The 20,748-nt window shown below is 46.5% G+C and overlaps 1 protein-coding gene and 1 pseudogene across 1 annotated transcript in view; both read left to right on the top strand.

The window, feature by feature from the left end:
• DRC11 (dynein regulatory complex subunit 11) overlaps positions 1-4,766 on the top strand; it is a 183,949-nt gene extending 179,183 nt beyond the window's left edge. Inside the window, exons 19-20 of the mRNA XM_027771313.1 lie at positions 2,343-2,581; positions 3,794-4,766. Coding sequence (XP_027627114.1) covers positions 2,343-2,581; positions 3,794-3,922 — 368 coding nt within the window. The 3' untranslated portion in view covers positions 3,923-4,766. The remainder of the gene's footprint in view (positions 1-2,342; positions 2,582-3,793) is intronic.
• Positions 4,767-13,914: 9,148 nt separating this feature from the next.
• Positions 13,915-14,837, top strand: LOC102468777 (28S ribosomal protein S10, mitochondrial pseudogene; annotated as a pseudogene).
• Positions 14,838-20,748: the final 5,911 nt, after the last annotated feature.

The raw sequence follows: 20,748 nt of genomic DNA, 5'->3' as shown, positions 1-20,748 counted from the left end.
AGGTCAGCATTCTGCCCTGTTCTGAGTCCCGGCCTGGGATACCTACTAGTTCTTCAGCTTTCAGGGCCTCATCTGTGGCCGTCCCATAAAGCTTGCTCCTTTCTCAGCTCCAGAATCACGGACACCAGGTTCCCCCTTCTAGACGTCATACATTTGGACAGCGACTCGACAGCTCGCCAGGGATGGTGTCGCCTAGTTGTTGCTGTTTATCATTTTTCCATCCGTTATATTTTCTGATTTCCAAGTCTACAACAGTTCTATTTAGATCAATATAAACGTCACTTGCTCCAATCTGTCTTTACCGAAAGTGCTCTGAAATGTTCTGTAGTTTAGTTCGGGTTGCCTTTTATCGCCGATGTTCTAATAAGGATTAGGACGCTTCGGTGCAAGATGGAGAGAGCGGCGGTAATAGCCGCTGTAAACCACAGCCCAGCTCCAGGGAGCGAGGTGCACCGCGTGCCGGCTGCCGGGGGTGCTCTGCACGGTGCGTCCTTCGTTCCCTCGGCAGCGCTGAGAAGTCCACCGGTCTACTCTTGTCTTACAGATAGGACTAGCTCTATTTCAAACTCAATCAACTCCCCAAGAAAATAGCAGAGTAGATCAGGGGCTTCGATGTTGCCCTAGGCCAGTTTAGGGATCCCATGGCAGTCCCAGTGAAGGCCTCCAAACCCTTGAAGCTTAATCTTCACCAGCTCAAAGGAAAACAGTAGGCCCCCAGTAAAATTCCCGTCTCCCAGCAACTCAGCTCAGCCACAGGGCCAAGGACCCCACCAAACGGGTCAGTGCAGATGAACGGCTGGAACAGCGCATGGTCCCAGAGCCAGGCTCCGATGTAGCTTCAGTTAGGCCATTTAATTCCTTCCCTGTACGTAGAAATTTTCACGTCAGCAGCCACTTTTGGGGCCACACATTTGGCAGTACACTCATTTCACAGAGTTAATCCCTCACCAGACGTGACAATGGCTAGGTTATGTAATAATAGTCATTTTAAAAAACAAATGCATTGAACATTTCTCAAAGAAGGAGAAAATGCTTAGAGACATTTGGCCAGATCGTCCCAGTGCCAGACGGACCTCTGGTGCTAGACAGACGACCTAGCGAATGCCCTTCACCTGCCCGCTGTCTCACAGAAATGAGTTACAGCAAATGTCACTTACGTCTCTTGAAGCTCTTTACAGAATGGGTATTCTCCAAAGGCAATGTTATTTTAGCCATTGTACAGTTCATTCTAGCTCTAAAGTTATGCATTGAGAATGGTTTCGTAATTTATTTTTCCGACATCCCTGCATGCTCACTGAATTCTCATCTACCCCAAGTGTTGCAAGCCAGAGAAGAGCCAGGCACTCAGATGGATTTCACTGAAGGAGTCCATGTTTACTGCTGTTGGGGAGAGAGAAGAACATCGAATTTCTCTATTTAATACAACGTATCATACAGCATCTTACACCCAAAGGGGACCAAGCCTGGCAGTAGCTTTCTCATTTCAGATATACGAATACTGCACTAAGCAAACTTAACTAAAAAATAAGAAGTTAAACTTGTCTTGACTCAGACTCTCTCAAAAATATAATGTTTCTGATAAACAGAAATGTCATATGTACCCTATGAGAATTTCCACTTCAGGAAGTTTTTCAACATCTTTACAGGTGCCACAATAAAACTAGACCAACCTTTTTTTTTCTGTAAATATTTATTTCTCTGTGTCTTTGTAGAAATAACAGGGTGCTCTCTTTACAATTTTATTACAGCATAATTTACCTTTTCTAGAAAGAGATACATGGATCATTTGAACATTTGAACGTTCCATTTCCGATGTAGCTAAGTCTCACCTGTCTTAAAACATCATTTTGCTCTTACTGTATGCGCGTGTTTGCCGAATTACATTACGGGTACTCTTAAGGTACTTTGCACAAAAATAGCAGGTGTCTATGCTTTCCAACTTTTTGTGGATCCTTTTTAGCATATTCTTTTCTGAAACATTTTTTAAATTAATTAATAAATTTACATTCATTCCCTGAGCATCATCGTAGCATACAAAATGTGATTTTCCATCCAGAATATCCTGCCTAGTGGCTTCATCACACTGCTCCTTGCCAATCAGTAGGGGACTTACGGGTCTATGGACCTGAGGGTCATTGACATGCATGTCCTAGAGCTGGACATTCCCCAGAGGACAGCGTTTAGCCATTTGGCTTTTAGTTCCTTTGAATTCTAAGTAAATCGGAGTAGACATCCTTGTTCCCCTTTCTTGATGAGACACGACTGTGCTCTGAGCATGGTAACTGCTTTCTCTGTGGTAACCTTGGTCCTCTGTGTCTTTTCTGCCATCTTGGATACAACAGTTTTGTGGAAACAGATCATTCAACAGAACGGAGGAGTCCTCACTAACGCCTTGAGTGTAAGTAGCCTAGCCAAGGTCACCGATGGCTTCACTCAAGGACACATTGTCGAAGTGGTCAGAAGTGTGCTTACAGATCGGAGAATCCGGCAGCAAGCTCATAAACCACTCACTGCAAGCGAGTTCATTACGGTGATAACCAGCATGGACCCGGTTTACAAAGAGGAAGAGGACAGCTTTAAGGTGCATGGACGCCCTGCGGCCAATTTTATATAAGTGCATACATCTGTCTGTTAGTCCGTTTGCTCTACGGTGCTATTCAAATCTGTTTCCTCACTCATTTCTCTATGTCTTACTTTATGATTTCTTACATTTAAGAGCTGTACGTCTCTGTGCACACAGTACGATTTCTCAGGGTATGTGTGCAATACCTAACAGTCCCGTGAAGGGTATGACCGTACACAGCATCTCATCAGAGAACCTTACTTCTCTAGGTCTCTTAACTATGTCTTTTCTGAGCCCCTCCCACCCCCTCTGCCGTCCATCCCTGTCCCCTACAGTGTCTAGTATGCACACTTGTCCCCTCTACTGCTGTACCTTCAGAGCTGCCCATTCCTGCCGCAGAGTGCAGACGTCCAGGGCACACCGAGTGGGGGCAAGCAGGGTCTGTCTTTCATAGCCGGGCTTACTCCACTTGCCATTAAATCTTCTAAATTCATCTGCTTTGTATCAAATGACAGGGTCTCATCGTTCCCCATGGCTAACACTGCCAACTATTACCCGCCCCTCTGGTTCCCTGGGTTTTCTTAGTTTAAACTCTGCCACATATAAGGAAGTTTGCAAACTTGAAATTTTAGGATCACAACATCTTTCTAACCTTAGTAGTAAAGCATATGTCTCCCAGATTTCAAGAAAATTATGGTCTGTGACCTTCTAAGTGAATGGCCAAGTCGTAGAATTGAGTAGCAGCTTCAAAGCCATTGCATTCACACACAGAGGTACACACAGAGCTACACACAGAGCTACACAGGTACACACAGAGCTACACACACAGGTTCACACAGAGCTACACACAGAGCTACGCACGGAGGTACACACAGAGCTACACACAGAGGTACACATGGAGGTACACACAGAGCTACACACATAGGTACACACTTAGGTACACACAGAGGTACACACAGAGCTACGCACAGAGGTACGCACAGAGCTACGCACAGAGGTACACACAGAGCTACACACAAACACGTTTACCTTGCTTTCACCTCCCGTTTTGTGCTATGGGACACATTTTGCATAACTAAAACCAGTACCTAAATAGCATAACTCAAGAAAATGCTGTTTTTGTCCTATATCTTCCATGGCACACTTCCTTTTTTTTTTTAGTTTTTTAGTATTCCAGTGAATGCATGTCATTTTGATCTTTTTCTAAATATCTTATATTTTTCTTTTCAGGAGTGGTATGCCAAAACCCCCTTGGGTAAAAGGCGAGCCTTGGCATTAATGGGAATTAGTACCAAAAAGGAAAAGACTAAAGGGAAAAAGAAGGAGAAGAAAGGGAAAAAAGAAAAAAAGAAAAAGTAATGCCTTCCTGAGGGACCATCCTCGAGTCTCTCTCTAGGATGAAGATGGCCCCAACTGTCCAGAAGGAAGACTCACCATTCAAAGAAGCCCAAGTAGAAGACACGGAGGGACACACGGCAGCGAGCTGACCCCGCACGCTCAGAACCACTGCGTGTGCTTAGTTCCGACATTCGTGGGTGGACACCGAGCGAGGTGTCCATCACGGTCCTTTCTACAGCTTGGGAGTCCTCCCTGATCCGCGTCGTCTGTGCATAACTGAATCTCGTTCTCGCGCATTCCGCGATGTTCTCGCCGTCTTCCATCTCATCAGTACTGATTGTCAAGTTCAAAATCTGGTAGAAAATATTCTGACTTATCAATTGTAAACGATGAGTATCTCGGAGCACTACCTTTTTGTTAATCCATATACATTGTATAGTATCTTGCTAATATTTTAATAAATCCATTCTTTGTTCTAGTAATGTAGACAGTAATGTGGGATAAAGATGTTGTCCTTGAACTGACTAAGAGATTTGGTTACTGAAGCTACAACAGATCTGAAAATGACCTCCTTCAACCTCCTCATTTTGAAGGTGGAGCTAACGCCCAGGGCCGCGAGGGCTGAAGTGGATGCCCCGAGCTAGCACTCTTTTCCAAGGACTGGATGAAATCCCGACATAAAAATGGGGCAGACTCAGGAGGGAATGTCTGATTGAGGAAGAAAAAAAATGGTAAATGAGAAAAAAGTAAATCATAGAAAAAGATTCAAAAAGATATGTAAACATTGTAGAAACATTGCTATTATTTGAATGTGTCCCCCCAAAGTTCGTTAACAAACTAAATTGTAATAAATTTGGTTATGCTGAGGGACCAGAAGATGGCATACTGGTTATGTTGCTGGACTCCCGCATAGTCGACTGAGGTTCGAGTCGTGGACCCGGTGACTTAAGACTCACACTGGGCACATGTGTGTATACGCCCAGAATCCCAAGAGTGGAGGAGAAAGGATTGTAGCATGGCCAACCCCCCTGGGGAGGTGATTTCCCTCTTTCTGTCTCTGGTGAGTGCATGTGTCCCATAGCAAAAATCTCTCAATTAAAAAAAATAATGGCTATGAAAGCATTAAGAGGGTGAAAACTTAACCAACCATGGTGTGGTAAGTGGGGCCTTCGGGAGGGAACTAGGCTTAAGGTCATCAGGGCAGGCCCCATGACTGACTCCTGGGGGTTTATAGGGAGAGGGAATAACAGAGCTACGTGGACACAGGTGCACACGCTCCTGCCCCCCGCCATGCTGTGACGAAGCCAAGAGACCCTCAGCACATGTAGCCACTGGGCTTTGGACCTCCAGGCTGGGAGCTGAAAAAACCTCTATTCTTATGAATTCCCAATTTCTGGCATTTCCTGTCATCAGCAACAAAACAGAACCTGTGAGCAGTTACTGGTGGAAGACAGCAAATGGTCGCTTCTGAACTGTGGTAGGGACACAATCAGAAGATGGCACCATGGAGGATGGGGCCAGGGCCTGGTCCTCACCTCCCGGGTGGCGTGCCTGCAGCATCACCACCCGCAGGACAGCTCACCAGCAATGCTGAAAACCCCAAGTCCCTGAGGCCAAGGCGGCGTCTGCTGCAATCCCATGGCTAGCCAGCGGAGCCAGGAAGCTTGCCCCAGAAGAAAAGGTGGCCGTGCAGGGCAGAAGGGTGGAGGGGTGCGGGAAGAAAGGGACGCGGACTCTACTTTGGAGTTTTGTGTGACCCAAGCGATTCCTGGCCGTTATGTGGCTGTTAGCTCCTCCCAAGCATGTTCTTAACTGAAGGGGACAGTAATTAATGTCCTTAACCCTCATTAAGGAGCGTTCTCTGGAATGGAACCTGATTAAAGAGGAGTTACGGCTCTCAGGCGGCTCTGCACGCAGGCTGCACTTAGAAAGCAGTGTCCCCAGGTCCAAACCATCGCCGGGTGTCATGGCGTTCCTTCAGGGATGCCCCTGAAAACGCCAGGGCTTAATCACCTTCACTTCACCTTCACCCCTGTACTTTCCAGATGCTTCCTAAACACACAGCCCTCACTCTGAGGGCTGTGACAGTGGGAGGAGGGCACAGGCTACCTCACAGGGGTGAAATTCACAAGGGTGGCACTACACACACCCACGAATGACACTGTGGAACCCAGGGCCCTGGAAAGAGTTTTAGAGGTCCTTGAAGGTCTTTAGGTTTCCGTTTAAGAGAGGCAGGGAGTGGCAAAAAGCGGAGGAAACAATGGAAGGTTTGGGCTTCAACCAAGTGAGATTCGGAGAGCCAGAAGGCCTCTGGCACCCAAAGGCCCACCATCAGGGCCAGCCGTTTGTTAGCGCAAGTCCCCAGTGACTCCGCTTCCTGGAGTTCACAGTCGCAGTGGAACAGTGGCTTCTGGGTCTTTCTCCAAGTCTGTACCGTGCACTTCCTTGACATGCTGCTGGGGATGCACAGTGAGTGGCTCTGGAGCACAGGGCGAGCAGGCACTGGTAAAACGGCATGCAGATGGGTGCCCCCCACCCCAGTCTCAAAGGGCAGGCTAAGCTGCTGGTCACCCCTGCAAGAACCCCTTCCTGCTGGAGCACCTGAGAATCACGCGGGAGTGGCAGGGCTGTCTGACTCCGGCTCTTCCTCTAGGCTTCACTTCGTGTCTATAATCACAGAGGACAGTGTCAGTCAGGGCCCTGACCCACGGGGTGACCTTCCAGATATTCAACAGGCGCCCCCCTTGCGTGGGGTTGGGGAGGTGAACGGACCCAGGACCGCAGGGGGGCTCTGACCCCTCCACACACGCAGCCTTTGTTGTCTCCATCTCACACCCTTCCCCACCCATTTCCCCTGTTGAGACCCACGTGGGGGTCCAGCCTGCTGCTCTGCACCAGCTCTGCGATCCCCCTGGCTGTCTCTAGAGCCCTGGGCCGCCCTCCTCCAGCCCTTCTGCAGGCCTCACCCCAACTGGTCTGGGAAGGGCGATAAGCTGGCGGGCTGTGAAGAAAGTCACAGCTTCATGGAAAACACACAGGTTGGGCTGGGTGAGGCTGGGTGAGATGGACCAGGCTGGGAAGGGGTGGGTCCAATTTCACAAACTTTCTCAGTGACCATGGGCCAGTCCAGCCACACACACGCACGTATACCATATGCACAAGTCCATGCACACCAGGTGCTCATAGCACACACTACACATGTGTTCACACATGACCCGCATACGTCAGACACATGCATGCGCACACACAAACTGCAGGGTCTGTATACACATCCTCCACTGTACATATGCAGGTGTACCGACACATGCACAACACATGCTTAGCACACATACCACTCTGCACACTCATGAACAAACAGGCACAAAAAACACACACACAAATACACATGCATACACACTTCCCACACATGCACATGGGTGCAGAGATGCACACGCATGTGCAGACACACACACGCCGTCCCACAGCCCCCTCGGCAACCTCAGTAGGGCTGCTGGCAGACACCAAGGCCCACGTATCCCTGAGCCTCAGGCCTCATCCCAGCCACTCCCCCTGGAGGTGCTCTGGATATATTTACTGTTTACACCGAGAACGCCATGAAAACAGCCGCTTCCTGCTCCTCGTGGGAGTCGGAACAAACCTCAGCTGCAGCAGGAAGGGCTGACGCAGACACCCACGGTTCCCAGCTGCACCCCAAGCAAAAGAAGGGCTCACTGCTGCCCCCCAGAGGACGCCCTGCTTTACAACCAGCTCAGAGAGGTTAACGCACTTCCTAGTCTCAGTGCAGCTCCCGCAGCCACGGCCCGGCCCGGGTGTGACCGGAGGAGCAGGACGGACGGGCTGGGCGGCGGATGGTCTGGGGACCCAGGAAGCCACAGGAAAGACTTGAGGGGACTCTGTGGAGATCCATCTAGCTCCTACTGGCCTTAGGACAACAGTGCCCCAAACACGAGGGGCCACTAAACCCCTGACCCGTGGGGCATTCACCGTAGGAGGGGAGCAACTGGTTCTGTGCGCCTCCCCGACAGCAGGACTTCAGTCCCTCCTCCAGGCGGGCCCCAGGTACCAACGGACAGTCGTCACACCCCACAAGGTCAGTGCAGACGGCAGACCACACGAGGGTGCATAGTCTTACCCCAGAGGTGCAGACCTCCAGTGTCCCAAAGGGAGCCCGGCTGGAGTGAGTCTCTGAGCACCTGCTTATTTTAAGCCTGGGTGTTAGGGTGTTTGGGCTGGAGCCCTCTCTGGCCAGGCTGCCATCATCCTAGGGAGCAGGGACATTTGCCTTTGATCTCTGCCAGCTGCCTACACCACCTGAATGAGGCTGCCTCGGGCCTGGCCCCGAGAGACGGAGGGCTGCCTCTGTGTCTTCCAGGAGGCTGAGCTCTTCGCTGTCTCCCGGAGCAGCTCCCACCTCCCTGTGCCCCCGGAGCAGCTCCCACCTCCCTGTGCCCTGAGCCTTGCGTTATTTTAGCCTTCCCCAACCTGTACGTTAGCTTGGCCCCGACTCCAACCAAACTGCACCAGCATCCGGGGCCAGCACGGAGCAGGGCTGCTGTCCTCAGCCTTCGTCAGACCCCAGAGACTAGAACGGTGGCGGCCGTCCTAGGTGCTTGTTAAACCCCGACGAACAGCACAGGGAAGGGAGCTGCAGTCCCAGCTGTCGTCAGCAGGGAACTCTTGGGTGCTAGGCTCAGTGGAGGCTGCTCAGCCTTGAGAGTCCAAAGGTGGAGGAGAAAGAGGGCTTCTCCATGGACCCGTCCAGGCCCCCAGGTAACTCTGGGCATCACAGTGCAGCCCCCGAGGGGAGGAGCGAGCAAGTGACCTGTGCAGGGCTTAGGGCCAGGCCCGTGCTGGTGCGTGTGTAAGCACCGCACACCTTTGCTCACCGCAGGGCACACGTCCCAGCCAAGTACAGGGAGGGGACCACACGCGGGTTAGTGTGTGCCCAGCCTCTGTCACAGAGGGGGTGTGAAAAAGTATCGTAGTTTTAGACCATGGATTTAAGTGCACACATTTAAGGAAGTTCGGATTTCTAAGCGAAGACACTAAAGATGGTTGGGTGACAGATAGATAGATAGATGACAGATGATAAATGACAGGCCTCCCACAGTCCCATCACTGCCTGCTCTCTCCCTTTGCCCAAAATGTCATTACGGACTCATTTTCTCCGAGGAAAACTTTCTAGCAGCCCTTTATCAAATTGCAAATATCCACGAGACAGAGGTAAACATTTACGTTGTTCCGAATCATGGCACACGCCCAGAACGTGGCCCACCCCACAGGGTATGAACGGAGCCGTGGCCTCCCCTTCCAGCTCCTGTGCAAGACTACCTCCCCTTCCAGGAAGAGCTGCTGTCCCGACCCCAGATTCCACCTGACTCTGAGCTATGTTTTGACGAAAGGGAAGAGCACGTCTCTAGACGCCTTTTAATCCACATCGGGAGTTTCCACTTCCTTGACCGTGGCAGTTCATTCCCAGTGCTGCATGGCATGTTTTGTAGACACCAGGATTGGGAAGGCGGGTAGATAGATGCTGATAAACAGATAGAAAATTACAATTAGATGAGAACAGTAGTTCTAGCCTTCTGCAGCACAATGCCATGAGTATACCTAACAATAACCCACTATATATTTCAAAATAGTGTGACAGAGTTCTCAGTGTTCCCAGCACAGAGCGATGCTACCCATTGAGGTGATGGATCCACTGATCGTCTGATCACTACACGGTTACTGAGCCAAAGTGGGTAGGGACCAGTGACTCACCAGCTGCTTTGAGGAGGAAGGGTCTATTACAGGTGACGTCACCCAGGACGCTGTTAAGTTTACTCGAGAGACAATCTTTCTGAACGAGTGTTTTCTAAAGAAATAACAGGGACCAGCAGATGGCATAATGGTTACACAACTGGACTCCAACATGGCCAACTGTGGCTTGAGTCCTGGACCCGGCGGCTTCAAACTCACGCTCAGCGCATGTGCATGTGTGCCCAAAATCCCAAGAGGAGACTGAAGGAGAAGAGACTGTGGTATGGCCATCCCCTTGGGGAGTGAGTTCTCATTTCCTGTCTCCGTCTCTCTCTTCAGCAAGCGGTTGATGAGGAGCAAGGCTGGACTGAGATGTAAATCATGCTGGGTAGCCTCTCCACTATCTAAATGATGTTTAGCAATTTAATGTATGAATAATAATAAAAAAGAGAAATAAATCATTAAAAATAAAAAGGAAGAAAGAATTCCCACCCAGTTTTCAGTCAAATCCTTACATGAAAATGCACGACTGACACTTGTGCGGTTCCGCCTGGTCAACTCGGGCAGCAGCCCCACTGTGCGTTCTTGAACCTGGAGCTGCCACGGCCGGTTGCTCCGCTGTGGTCAACATCCACTCTCCCGCCCCGTGGTGGGGTCGGCCACAGGTCACTCGGCACAAGCATTTGTTCCGGCCAGTTACGCACACTGAATGCATGTGTCAAAAGTTATACCACTCCCTATAAATATATATTATTATCATTGTGCCCACTCTTTAAACAATCGACACAAAGAATATTGACTTTTATATTGAGTTTATATCCAGAAATATGCTAAACTTACTATCTAATTTTAATTATTTATCTGTAGATTTTTGGGGGATTTTTTATGTTCATAATTATATTATCTTTGAATAATGACAGTTTATCTTATTTATTTACAATGCTCATCATTTTCATTTATTTATTTTGTTTTATTGATTGGACTCAGTTACGATGTTCAGTAGAAGTAGTAAGAGAAGGCATTCTTGTTTCAGATCTCAGCAGAATAGTCAACGTTTCTCTGCTAAGTACAAAGTTTGATATAGGTTATTTCAAAAAAAAAAAAAAGACATGTTGTATCATATTACAACACAACTATGGGGCCCAGCTTCTTGTTTCAGATCTCAGCAGAATAGTCAACGTTTCTCTGCTAAGTACAAAGTTTGATATAGGTTATTTTAAAAAAAAAGACATGCTGTATCATATTACAACACACATATCGGGCCCAGCCTGGCGGTGCAGTTGATAGCAAGCTGATCTGCACGCTGGGAGCACATGGCCGACTGCGAGTTCAGAGCCCCGACCAGTTTGCAAACATGCCAGGTGCATGCGTAGGTGCCCAAGTCCTGAGTTGCTGAGGGCCTGCGAGAGGGAGGCACAGCATGACAAGGACATCGCTCTCTCTCTGTCTCTCTCTCTCACACACACACATGCACACACATGCACTCACGTACATACACACATGAACACACACACGCACTCACACAAATATGCACACACACTCACACACACGCACATGCTCTCTATCATAAATAAAATAAAACTAACTCTCAAAAAAGAAAGATCACTTTTAGCATGCTAAGTTTCGTGTTTTTTTTTTTTCTTGAGAGATTTTTGCTGTAAGGTGTGAATGCTCATCGGAGAGTCAGAGACAGACAGACAGAAGGTGAGAAATCACTCCTTAGGGGGGATGGCCATGGCTCAATCCCTTCTCCAGTCTTCTCTCGGGATTTTGGACACGCACACACATGCACACAGTGTAAGTTTTTAGCCGCAGGGTCCGGGACTCAAACCATGATTGGCGTTGTGGGAGTCCAGTGATGTAACCACCATGCCATCTGCTAGTCCCAGCATGATAAGGTTTTGGTTTGGTTTTGTTTGTTTTGATCATGCATGACTATGGACTTGAGTCAGATACTTTTTCTGTATCTACTAAAATGATCACGACTTTCTTCATTTTGTTACCATGGTCGATTTAATGAAATAATTTTAATTGGAGTTTCTGATGTAATTATTGAGTCACATGCTTGTAAGAAAGAAGACAGAAAATTCCCTTGCACGCACGTTACCCCTCGATGGTAACATCTTGTACCATTGTATACTGATACGATACAGCAGTGTTATTCATATTCCCTCGCTTCATTTGTACACGTTTGCGTGTGTGCGATACTTACACAACTTGTCACCTGAGCAGGTCTGTGTGTCTATGAGTGGTCAGCACACAGAGTGATTCCAACACCACCGCAGCCTGTCCCTCACGCTGCCCTTTCACAACCCCACCCAGTCCCTCCGCCATTAACCCCTGACAACCGCCCACCTGTCCTCCATTTTTAAGTGGTGTCCTGTCCAGAATGTTGTCTGTTGGTTAAGAGCCTGATGCCTCAGCATAGCTCCTAGGCTGATGGGGCATAATAATGCCTTGCATTTTAGAGCATGCTGGCTTCCACTGCATGAGTGGTTTGTGTAACATGCACCTGTGGAAGGACAGCTGCTGATTTTCAGGGTTAACTTTTCCAGATAAAGCTGCTACATGCATTCGTGTATAGGATTTCGTGTGACCGTAAGTTTTCTAGAGGAAAACAGGGCTATGTGTCTAAGGGCATAATTCCTGATTCCGAGTACATTCAGCTTTATGAGAAACTGTTGAGACAGTTGAACTGTTTTTCAGAACGACACTATCATTCCACACTCCCAGAAGCCAGATATAAGTATCAGTCTCTCCATATCTTTATCAACATTGGCATTGTCACTATTTTTAATTTTAGACATTCTGATAGGTGTGTAAAAAATAATTTTTTTAATATCTGTATTTATTTATTAACATAAAATTGGACCAGCAGCTAGGACGGAGGTTAAGGAGGCTGGATCCCACATGGCAAACTGGCAAACTGCATGGTTTTTGGATCTAGCAGCTTGAAAAATGTGTGTGTACACACATGCCCCAACTCTCGGGAGAGGAACAGAGGAAGAGACCACAGCCTGACCATTCTGCACTCGGGGTGCTTTCTTCTCTGTCTCTCCCTGGTGAGTGCACATGCCCTATAGTAAACTCAAATAATAATAATAAATAAGATGACTATCTCTAAATAAATCTCTTCAAATTCCAGGCAGGCACAAGTCAGTGGCCTGGATCTCACATGGCCACTGTGTGGCTTAAACCCTGAACCCAGCAACTTAGAAACATGCACACAACTCTGCCCGTAGTCCTGAAAGGAGGGCGACATGGAGGAGGGGTCACAGTGTGACCATTCCTATAGGGTGCCTTCTCACTTTCCCTCTCTCTCTCTTTCTGTCTTTCTCTCTCTGTCTCTTTGTCTCTCTCCAGTGAGTGCATCTGTTCTCTGGCCCAAAAAAAAACATATTTTAATTAAATTTCAGGCACAATGTGATGTTCTTTCTGTGTGCAACTCGTGTAGTTGGAATAGAAACATTTTGCCTCAACTTACGATGCTTTTCTCTTTTACCTGCAAAACCGTCCCATGAAAAATTAAAGACCATTCGCATGTTAAGAAAGTGTTTTGTATGATATCACATTATGTATTTAACTTTATTATATTATTTTGTTTTGTAAATACTGTTTAAATCTATGATGTTCTTTGGTGTTGATTGTGAATCAAAACAATTATCTGTAATATACTCTCCTGTTGATTTTTAACTTTGCGGAGATAATACATATTCAACATCCTGTGATTCTCCTTTTTTCTTAATATTAATAAATTTGACTTATCGGGGCCAGCAGGTAGTGTGGTGATTAAGGCACTAGATTTCCACATGGCCAACTACAGTTTGAGTCCCAGACCCAGTGACTTGAAAAACAGGCACGTGTGTTTGTGTGTGCGTGTGCGTATGTGTATGTGTGTGTGTGTGTGTGTGTGTGTGTGTGTGTGGGCATGTCCAAAATCCCAAGAGAAGAATGGAGGAGAGGGATTGCAGCGTGGTCATCCCCCTGGGGGGTTGATTTGTCATTTTCCCTCTCTGTCTCTCTCTGTCTTTCTCTGGCTTGCACGTGCAACCTATGGCAAAATCAAATTAATTAATTAATTGGGCTTATTTTAATTAAACAATTTATACAACATAGACAATATGAAATTTTAAAATAGCTACAGACTGGGAAAAATATTTTCACCAGATAAAACTGACAAAGATTTACGATTGAATTTTAAAACTTCAAAAAGTGGAAGACAAGCATCCCAATTAAAATGGGCAGAAACATCTGGGGCGTCTGGAAGCAAGATGGCAGCATGCCCAACGCTGGGTTCTGTGTGCCGGCGTGGGGGCCTGGGGAACTCCTCTGTAAATAGTTCTAAGAGCAGTATGACCAAATACGGTGGCTTCTTTCTCAGTATCAGTGTGAAGTGGGCCTAGACTTCAAACCTACACGTCAATGTTCCTAAGGATTTACAAACCTCCATTAACTATTTCTGATGAGCCAGATACGTCCCTTGTATAAGCGCCTGTCAGTTTAGTAAAAGGCCACCACAGGCCACGTTGGACCGTTATGGACACGTCACTGTGCTTGCTGCTAAGAACTTGGCATCTCGATGAAAGTACATGAACCTCCAAGGAAAGCAGAGCGACTTACTCCTCTCAAATCAGTGCATGTTTTCAAGAAACACAGAGTCAGGGGAACCAGCAGTTAGCTTAATGGCTATGTCGCTGGACTCCCACGTAGTGGACCGCGGTTCGCGTCCCGGACCCGGTGGCTTAAAACTCACGCCGGGCGCGTGTGCGTGTGTGCCCAAGATCCCGACAGGAGAATGGAGGAGAAGGGATTGCGGCATGGCCATCCTCCCTGGGGGGTGATTTCTCGCTTTCTGTCTCTCTGTCTCTCTCTGTCTGTCTGGCGAGCGCACGTGCTCTATAGCGAAAACCTCTCCAAAAAATAAATAAATAAATAAAACAAGGAACACAGAGTCAGTATGAAATGAGAACACTTTACAGCTTAGAGTTGGAACGCCTCACTGGAATACAGCAGATGCCTACCTGGAATACATTCAACGAAACTTACCTGAAGGAGTCACCCGTGGCCGTGACAAAGACGAAATTAGAACAGTTGCAGAGCACTTTGGAAACCAATCTGGAAGATCGTACCAGAGGAAAAAGAAAGACCAAGCATAAAGCCTCAGGGAGGTGACTCGTGCCTGCTTTTGAAATAGGGTGAGGGGATCAGCAGATGGCGTAATGGCTATGTCACTGGACTCTCATGTAATCTACAGCCATTCAAGTCCCAGACCCGGTGGCTTAAATTTACATCGGGCATATGTGTGTGCATGCCCAAGATCCCAAGAGGAGAATGCAGGAGAAGGGATTGCAGGGTGGCCATCCTCCCTGGGGGATGATTTTTCGCTTTCTGTCTCTGTCTCTCTCTTTCTGGTGAATGTACACGCTCTATAGCAAAAGCCTCTCAAAAAAAAAAGAAGTAGGGGTGTTTCCATTCTGAGTTGAACAAACAGGAAAAACCACTCTGACTGCCATGAACCGAAAGAGTCGAATTGATGTTTTATTTTGTGACCAGTGTTCAATGATTAGTTTGTACTGATTTTCATTTATATCAATTCATTCATCTTTAACACTATTTTTAAGGCTCCTAGAACCTTTGTTTAACTTAACATTGAGCAGTTAAAGTTTTTGCTATTTACCTCGGTGCAGGCTGGCATGTGCGAATTCAGGGAGGGGAGCATCAGATTTGACCTGTTTTTAAGCACTGTACCCGAAAGTGAATACATGCTACAGCAGGTGGAGCGCATCTGTGTTGCGCACGGAACTCTTCCTGTAGCCCAGGCCCTCCAGGGCTGCCTGCAGATGACTATGATGGTATTTATGCTCTCCAGAAAGTGCTATTTGTATCATTTCATTCAACCTGTGATGCCTTCATTCAGTGAACTTTTATTTCATAAGCTTTGCGCTCAGCACTATAGTAAATACCAAAAATCTCATGGTGATAATGACTTGAAAATTGTACATGGCACAGATAAATGTTTTTCCTTTAAAAAAAAAAAAAAAAAGACACAGGATGGGACCAGCAGTTAGCATAGTGGCAATGTTGCTGAACTCCCATGTGGTCAACTGTGATTCAAGTCCTGAACCCAGTGGCTTAAACTCACGCCCAGCACATGTGTGTGTGTGCCCAAGATTCCGAGAGAAGAATGGAGGAGAAGGGATTGTGGCATGGCCATCCCCTCTAGGGGGTTATTTCTCGCTTTCTGTCTCTCTGTCTCTCTCTGTCTTTCTGACAAGTGCACATGCCCTGTAGCAAAAACCTCTCCAAAAGTAAACAAATATATAAATAAAATACAAATTTTAAAAAGGGCAAAAACAGGAACAAGCACAATATAGAGGATAAAACCTGAAAGGTCATTAAATATATGAAAAGTTAGAAATGATTGACTTTTTTAAAAAATGTTATTTATTTATTTTTATTATTAATTTGCTATAGGGCATGTGCACTCACCAGAGAGAGACACAGAAAGAGAGAGAAAAAGTTAGAAGGCAAAATACCACGTCCAGGACTGGAACCACAGTCGGCCATGTGGGAGTCCAACACTCTTAACCACCATGCCACCTGTTGGCTCCAAAATGACTGACTTTCGAGGGTAAAAGCAGCCTTGCATTTTCAAGTACAAAATTGCACTTGTGATATATCATATTTTAACATATCATTTTATTTTTAGTAATATTTTGCTTAAACATTTGCATCTATGTTCCGAATTGAGACTGTTCTATAACTTTCTTCTTTTATAATATTCTTGTTAGGTTTCTGTATCAAAACCTCATAAAAATCAGTAGCAACATATTCTTCCTTTTTTTTGCTAGAACTTACATAAAATTAGTATTATATTTTCTTTAAAGATTTATATCATTCACAGGTGAGTCTATTACCATTTTCTTTGTTGAAAATACTTTAACTTTCTATTTAATTTTCTAACATATTGTAAGACTTCAGATTTTCTATTTCTTTTAGTGTCAGTTTTATTAAATTGTATTTCTTAAGGAATTTTTCTATTTCATCTAGATTTTCAAATTTATTAATATGAAGTTGTATATTAGTATCTTTTTATTATTTTTTAATATCTGCAAGACTTTAAAATAGAATCCTTTTCTTTTTCTTTTTAGGTTCTTGCCATGGGTGTGTGCACTCACCAGAGAGAGACAGAGAGAGAGAAAGTGAGAAATCACCCCTCAGGGAGGATGGCCATGCTGCAGTCCTTTCTCCACAATTCTCCTCTAGGGATTTTTGGACACATGCACCTAGTGTGATTTTAAAGCCACCAGGTCCAGGGCTTAAACTGCAGTTGGTCCTGTGGGAGTCCGTGCCTCAGCCACTAACTACACCACCTGCTGGCCCCTTAATTTTTAAAAATTTTATTCAAAAGCATTCTTTTTCTATTTTTATTGTTATAAAGCAAAAATTACAGAACTTTGTTTTTTAAGAGAAATTTATATTCCTTTGTTAAATATTTCTGCCCTTTGCCCGTCCCACCCACCTTCTCTGACCTTCTCCCACCCACTCCCCTCCCTCACAGTCTGGTACCTACACTTATCTTCTCTGCTATCATATCTTCAGATCTTTCCGTTTCTACCAAAGTGCTGACATGCAGTGCACACGGAGGGGATATACAATTTGTCTTTCCAAGTCTGGCTCATTTTGCTTAACACAAAGTCCTCTACTCATCCACTTGGAATCAGACCATCGGGCCTCATTGTTTCCTATGGCTGAGTAATATTTTACAGTGTATATGTGCCGTAATTCTTAACCCAGCCATCAGTTGTTGGACGCTTAGGTTGATTCCATGTTGTAGCAACTGTGTACAAAGCTGCAATAAGCACGGATGTGCAAGTGTCTTTCTGGCTGCATGTTCTCCTATCCTTGGGGTGGATAACAAGGACTGAGATTATTGGGTCTTGCGGTGGCTTCACTTGCAGGCTGTTGAGGAACCTGCGTATTGTTTTCCACAGTGGCTGTACGAATTTACTTTCCCACCAGCTGTGAAAGAGGGTTCCCTCTTCTCCACAGCTTCTCGGCACTCCTTGTCCTGTTCTGTTCACTTTTTTTGAGCCTAGTCATTCTAAGGTTAAATAGTCTCTCACTGTGGCTTTACTTGCATTTCTCTTGTGACAAGAGACTTTGAACTTTTTCTATATGCTTTTTGGCCATTTGTAAGTTTATGTACTTATTTCTTGAGAGAGAGGGGGCCACCTCTGACAAGCTCTTCATGTCATGATCCAACCTCAGCCTCACCCATCAGGATCACAGGCAGGTGTGTGTAAATCCAGCTTGAATCCAGCTTGAATCCTCAGGGAGACCTGAGGCCAGAGACCAAGGGCCCTCCCATGTGGTTTCAGTGTCAGGGAACACTGAGTTACTGGTACACCACCAGGTCTGACCCTGTTTTTAATTCTTTTTTTGGTAGTTACTTGTGCCTTTCTTTGTTTTCTTGATTGGATTAATCAGGGCTTTATCTTGTCTTTTAAAAAAATTTTGAGGGTCAGCCTACAGCCTAGTAGTTAATGGAATCAGATCCCACATAGCTAACCACGATTCAAATCTCAGCGCTTGTGGCTTAAAAAACACACTGGGTGCATGCACATGTGTGCTCAAACTCCCAATAAGATGAACAAATAGAGGAGAAGGAATCATGGCATGACCATACCGCTGTCTCTCTGTCTCTCCATAGCCCCTGGGCAAGCACACATAAACTTTGGCAATTACAAAAAAATTTTCAGACTCAGTTCTTGGACTTGAAGGCTAGTATTTGAAATTGCTTTGTTTTAGTAAATTCTGTTCTTCTCTTCATCATTTCTTTCCTTCTATACCTTTTAAGATTAATTTGCATTTCATTTTCTAGCTTCTTGAAGCATGTTAGGTCATTGATTTTTAGCCTTTCTTCTTCCACTAGCTACATTTAGACATACATTTATACATTTAGTTACCAAATCTAAAAATAAAAAAGCTCCAAGTGGGGACCAGCAGTTAGTGTACTGGCTATGTTGCTGGACTCTCATGTAGCCGACCGCAGTTCAAGTCCCGGACCCGGTGGCTTAAACTCACACCAGGCACGTGTGCGTGCGTGCCCAAGATCCCGAGAGGAGAATGGAGGAGAAAGGACTGTGGCGTGGCCATCCCCCCTGGGGGGTGATTTCTCGCTTTCTGTCTCTCTGTCTGTCTCTGTCTGTCTGGTGAATGCACGTGCCCTATAGCAAAAACCTCTCCAATAAAAATTTAAAAATAAATCAATAAAAAATTTTAAAAGCCTCCAAGTGTAAAATGTGATCAATACAGTACACTTTGCAGCATTCATATGTGCGAAGAGAATCGGCAGAACTCGAGATAACGGGTTAGGGTTATTTTCTTTGTCACTTTCTGACTTTCGCCAGGATCTTCCTGTTTAACACGTGATACATTTGCAATTCAGGTAAAATGTACATATTTTACAAACTATGATGTGAAAACATAATTTTTTAAAAATTCAATCACGATTTTAAAATGGAAATTTGAGCCACTGTATTGCTACGTGTGAAAGCACGGTAGAGTGAAAAATGGCTTTAAAAGTGTCATACAGTTCATTGGTATGAGAAATTAGAGTCAGTAGTATTTTTTTTTTTTTGGAGAGGTTTTCGCTATAGGGCGCGTGCGCTCGCCAGACAGACAGAGACATAGAGACAGAAAGCGAGAAATCACCCCCCAGGGGGGATGGTCACGCCGCAATCCCTTCTCCTCCATTCTCCTCTCAGGATCTTGGGCACGCACGCACACGCGCCCGGCGTGAGATTTAAGCCACCGGGTCCGAGACGCGAACCGCGGTCGACTACGTGGGAGTCCAGCGACACAGCCATTACGCTAACTGCTGGTTCCCAAGTCAGTAGTATCTTGATCCTGTTCTTAATTTTAATTTTTGAACTAAAATTTTATCTGAGTCTCGAAGGATCACATCTTGAATCCTGCAATATGTTCAAGTAACCTGTTGAACAACGGAGCATGTAATTTTTTTTCTTTTGAAATGTTTCATTCATCTTTTCTTTTTTTATCAAGTAACCTGTTGAACAACGGAGCATGTAACTTTTTTTCTTTTTAAATGTTTCATTTATCTTTTCTTTTTTTTAATTTTGCTACAGGGGATGTGTGCTCACCAGAAAGAGAGAGAAAGAGAGAGAAGGAGGGAAATTAAGAAAGCAAGCTGCCAGGTCCCGGACTCTAACCACAGTCGGCCATGTGGGAGTTAGCGCCCAACCACCACACCACCTGTCAGCCCTGGAACGTGTAATTTTTAAAGAACCAGTATGATGAAAACATATTATAGACATGCACTTACTTTGCTCCACAGTGGCCTAGGAAGTAAAAGGGCATGGTCACTTTAAAGTGGAAACACCGAGGAGAAGAAACAGGAAAGGGGCTGCACAGCTCAATGCCCAGGAACCCCTCGTACCAGCCCTGGCCTGCCTGGGCCTGGCTTAGCACCATGTCGCCCTCCTGTGATTGAGAGTTCAAGCTCTCAGCAGCTAGACTCAGGGAGGATGAGCCCCTGTGTCCCCACACCCCTCCTCACCCCTGCCCAGCTGGCCGAAGCTGCAGGCTGGCTCGTCCCAACTTGCTCCTCCATCCTCGTGCTGCCTGCCTCTGAGCTCAGTGCCCAGGATCTGCATGGCCGAGTTCGCTCCTCCCCGGCGCCCGCCACAGCAGCCACTGGACCTCTAGGACCCTCAGAGAACAGGAATTCTGCTGCTAAGCAGGTCAGCTCAGGGCAGGCCTGGAGACACGTGACCAGGAGGATGCAGGGAAGACGGAGGGCAAGACTCACTCTTGACCACGGCCAGAAAGGAGTTCCAGCCGAGAGGCTGGTGTATGAGGCTGGGCCCCAGTTTGAGACCTCCTACCTGGGGTAGGGAGAAACTGGAGGTCCACAGCCTCAAGCAGGTGCCAGCCCAGACCCACAGGGAGTCTGCAGAGCTGCTGCTCCCAGCACGTCTCACCCCACGCATGGGGCAGCGACAGGCCGTTTCCTGGCCGTCCACCAGTGAGGCATGGGCTTTGCCCGCACCAGGTGGGCTCCAGTGCCGGTGGGCTTGGAG

The sequence above is a fragment of the Tupaia chinensis genome, unplaced genomic scaffold (genome assembly GCF_000334495.1).
Source record: "Tupaia chinensis unplaced genomic scaffold, TupChi_1.0 Scaffold000030_1, whole genome shotgun sequence".
NCBI classification, from domain to species: domain Eukaryota; kingdom Metazoa; phylum Chordata; class Mammalia; order Scandentia; family Tupaiidae; genus Tupaia; species Tupaia belangeri.
This window is presented reverse-complemented; position numbering and strand designations above follow the sequence as displayed.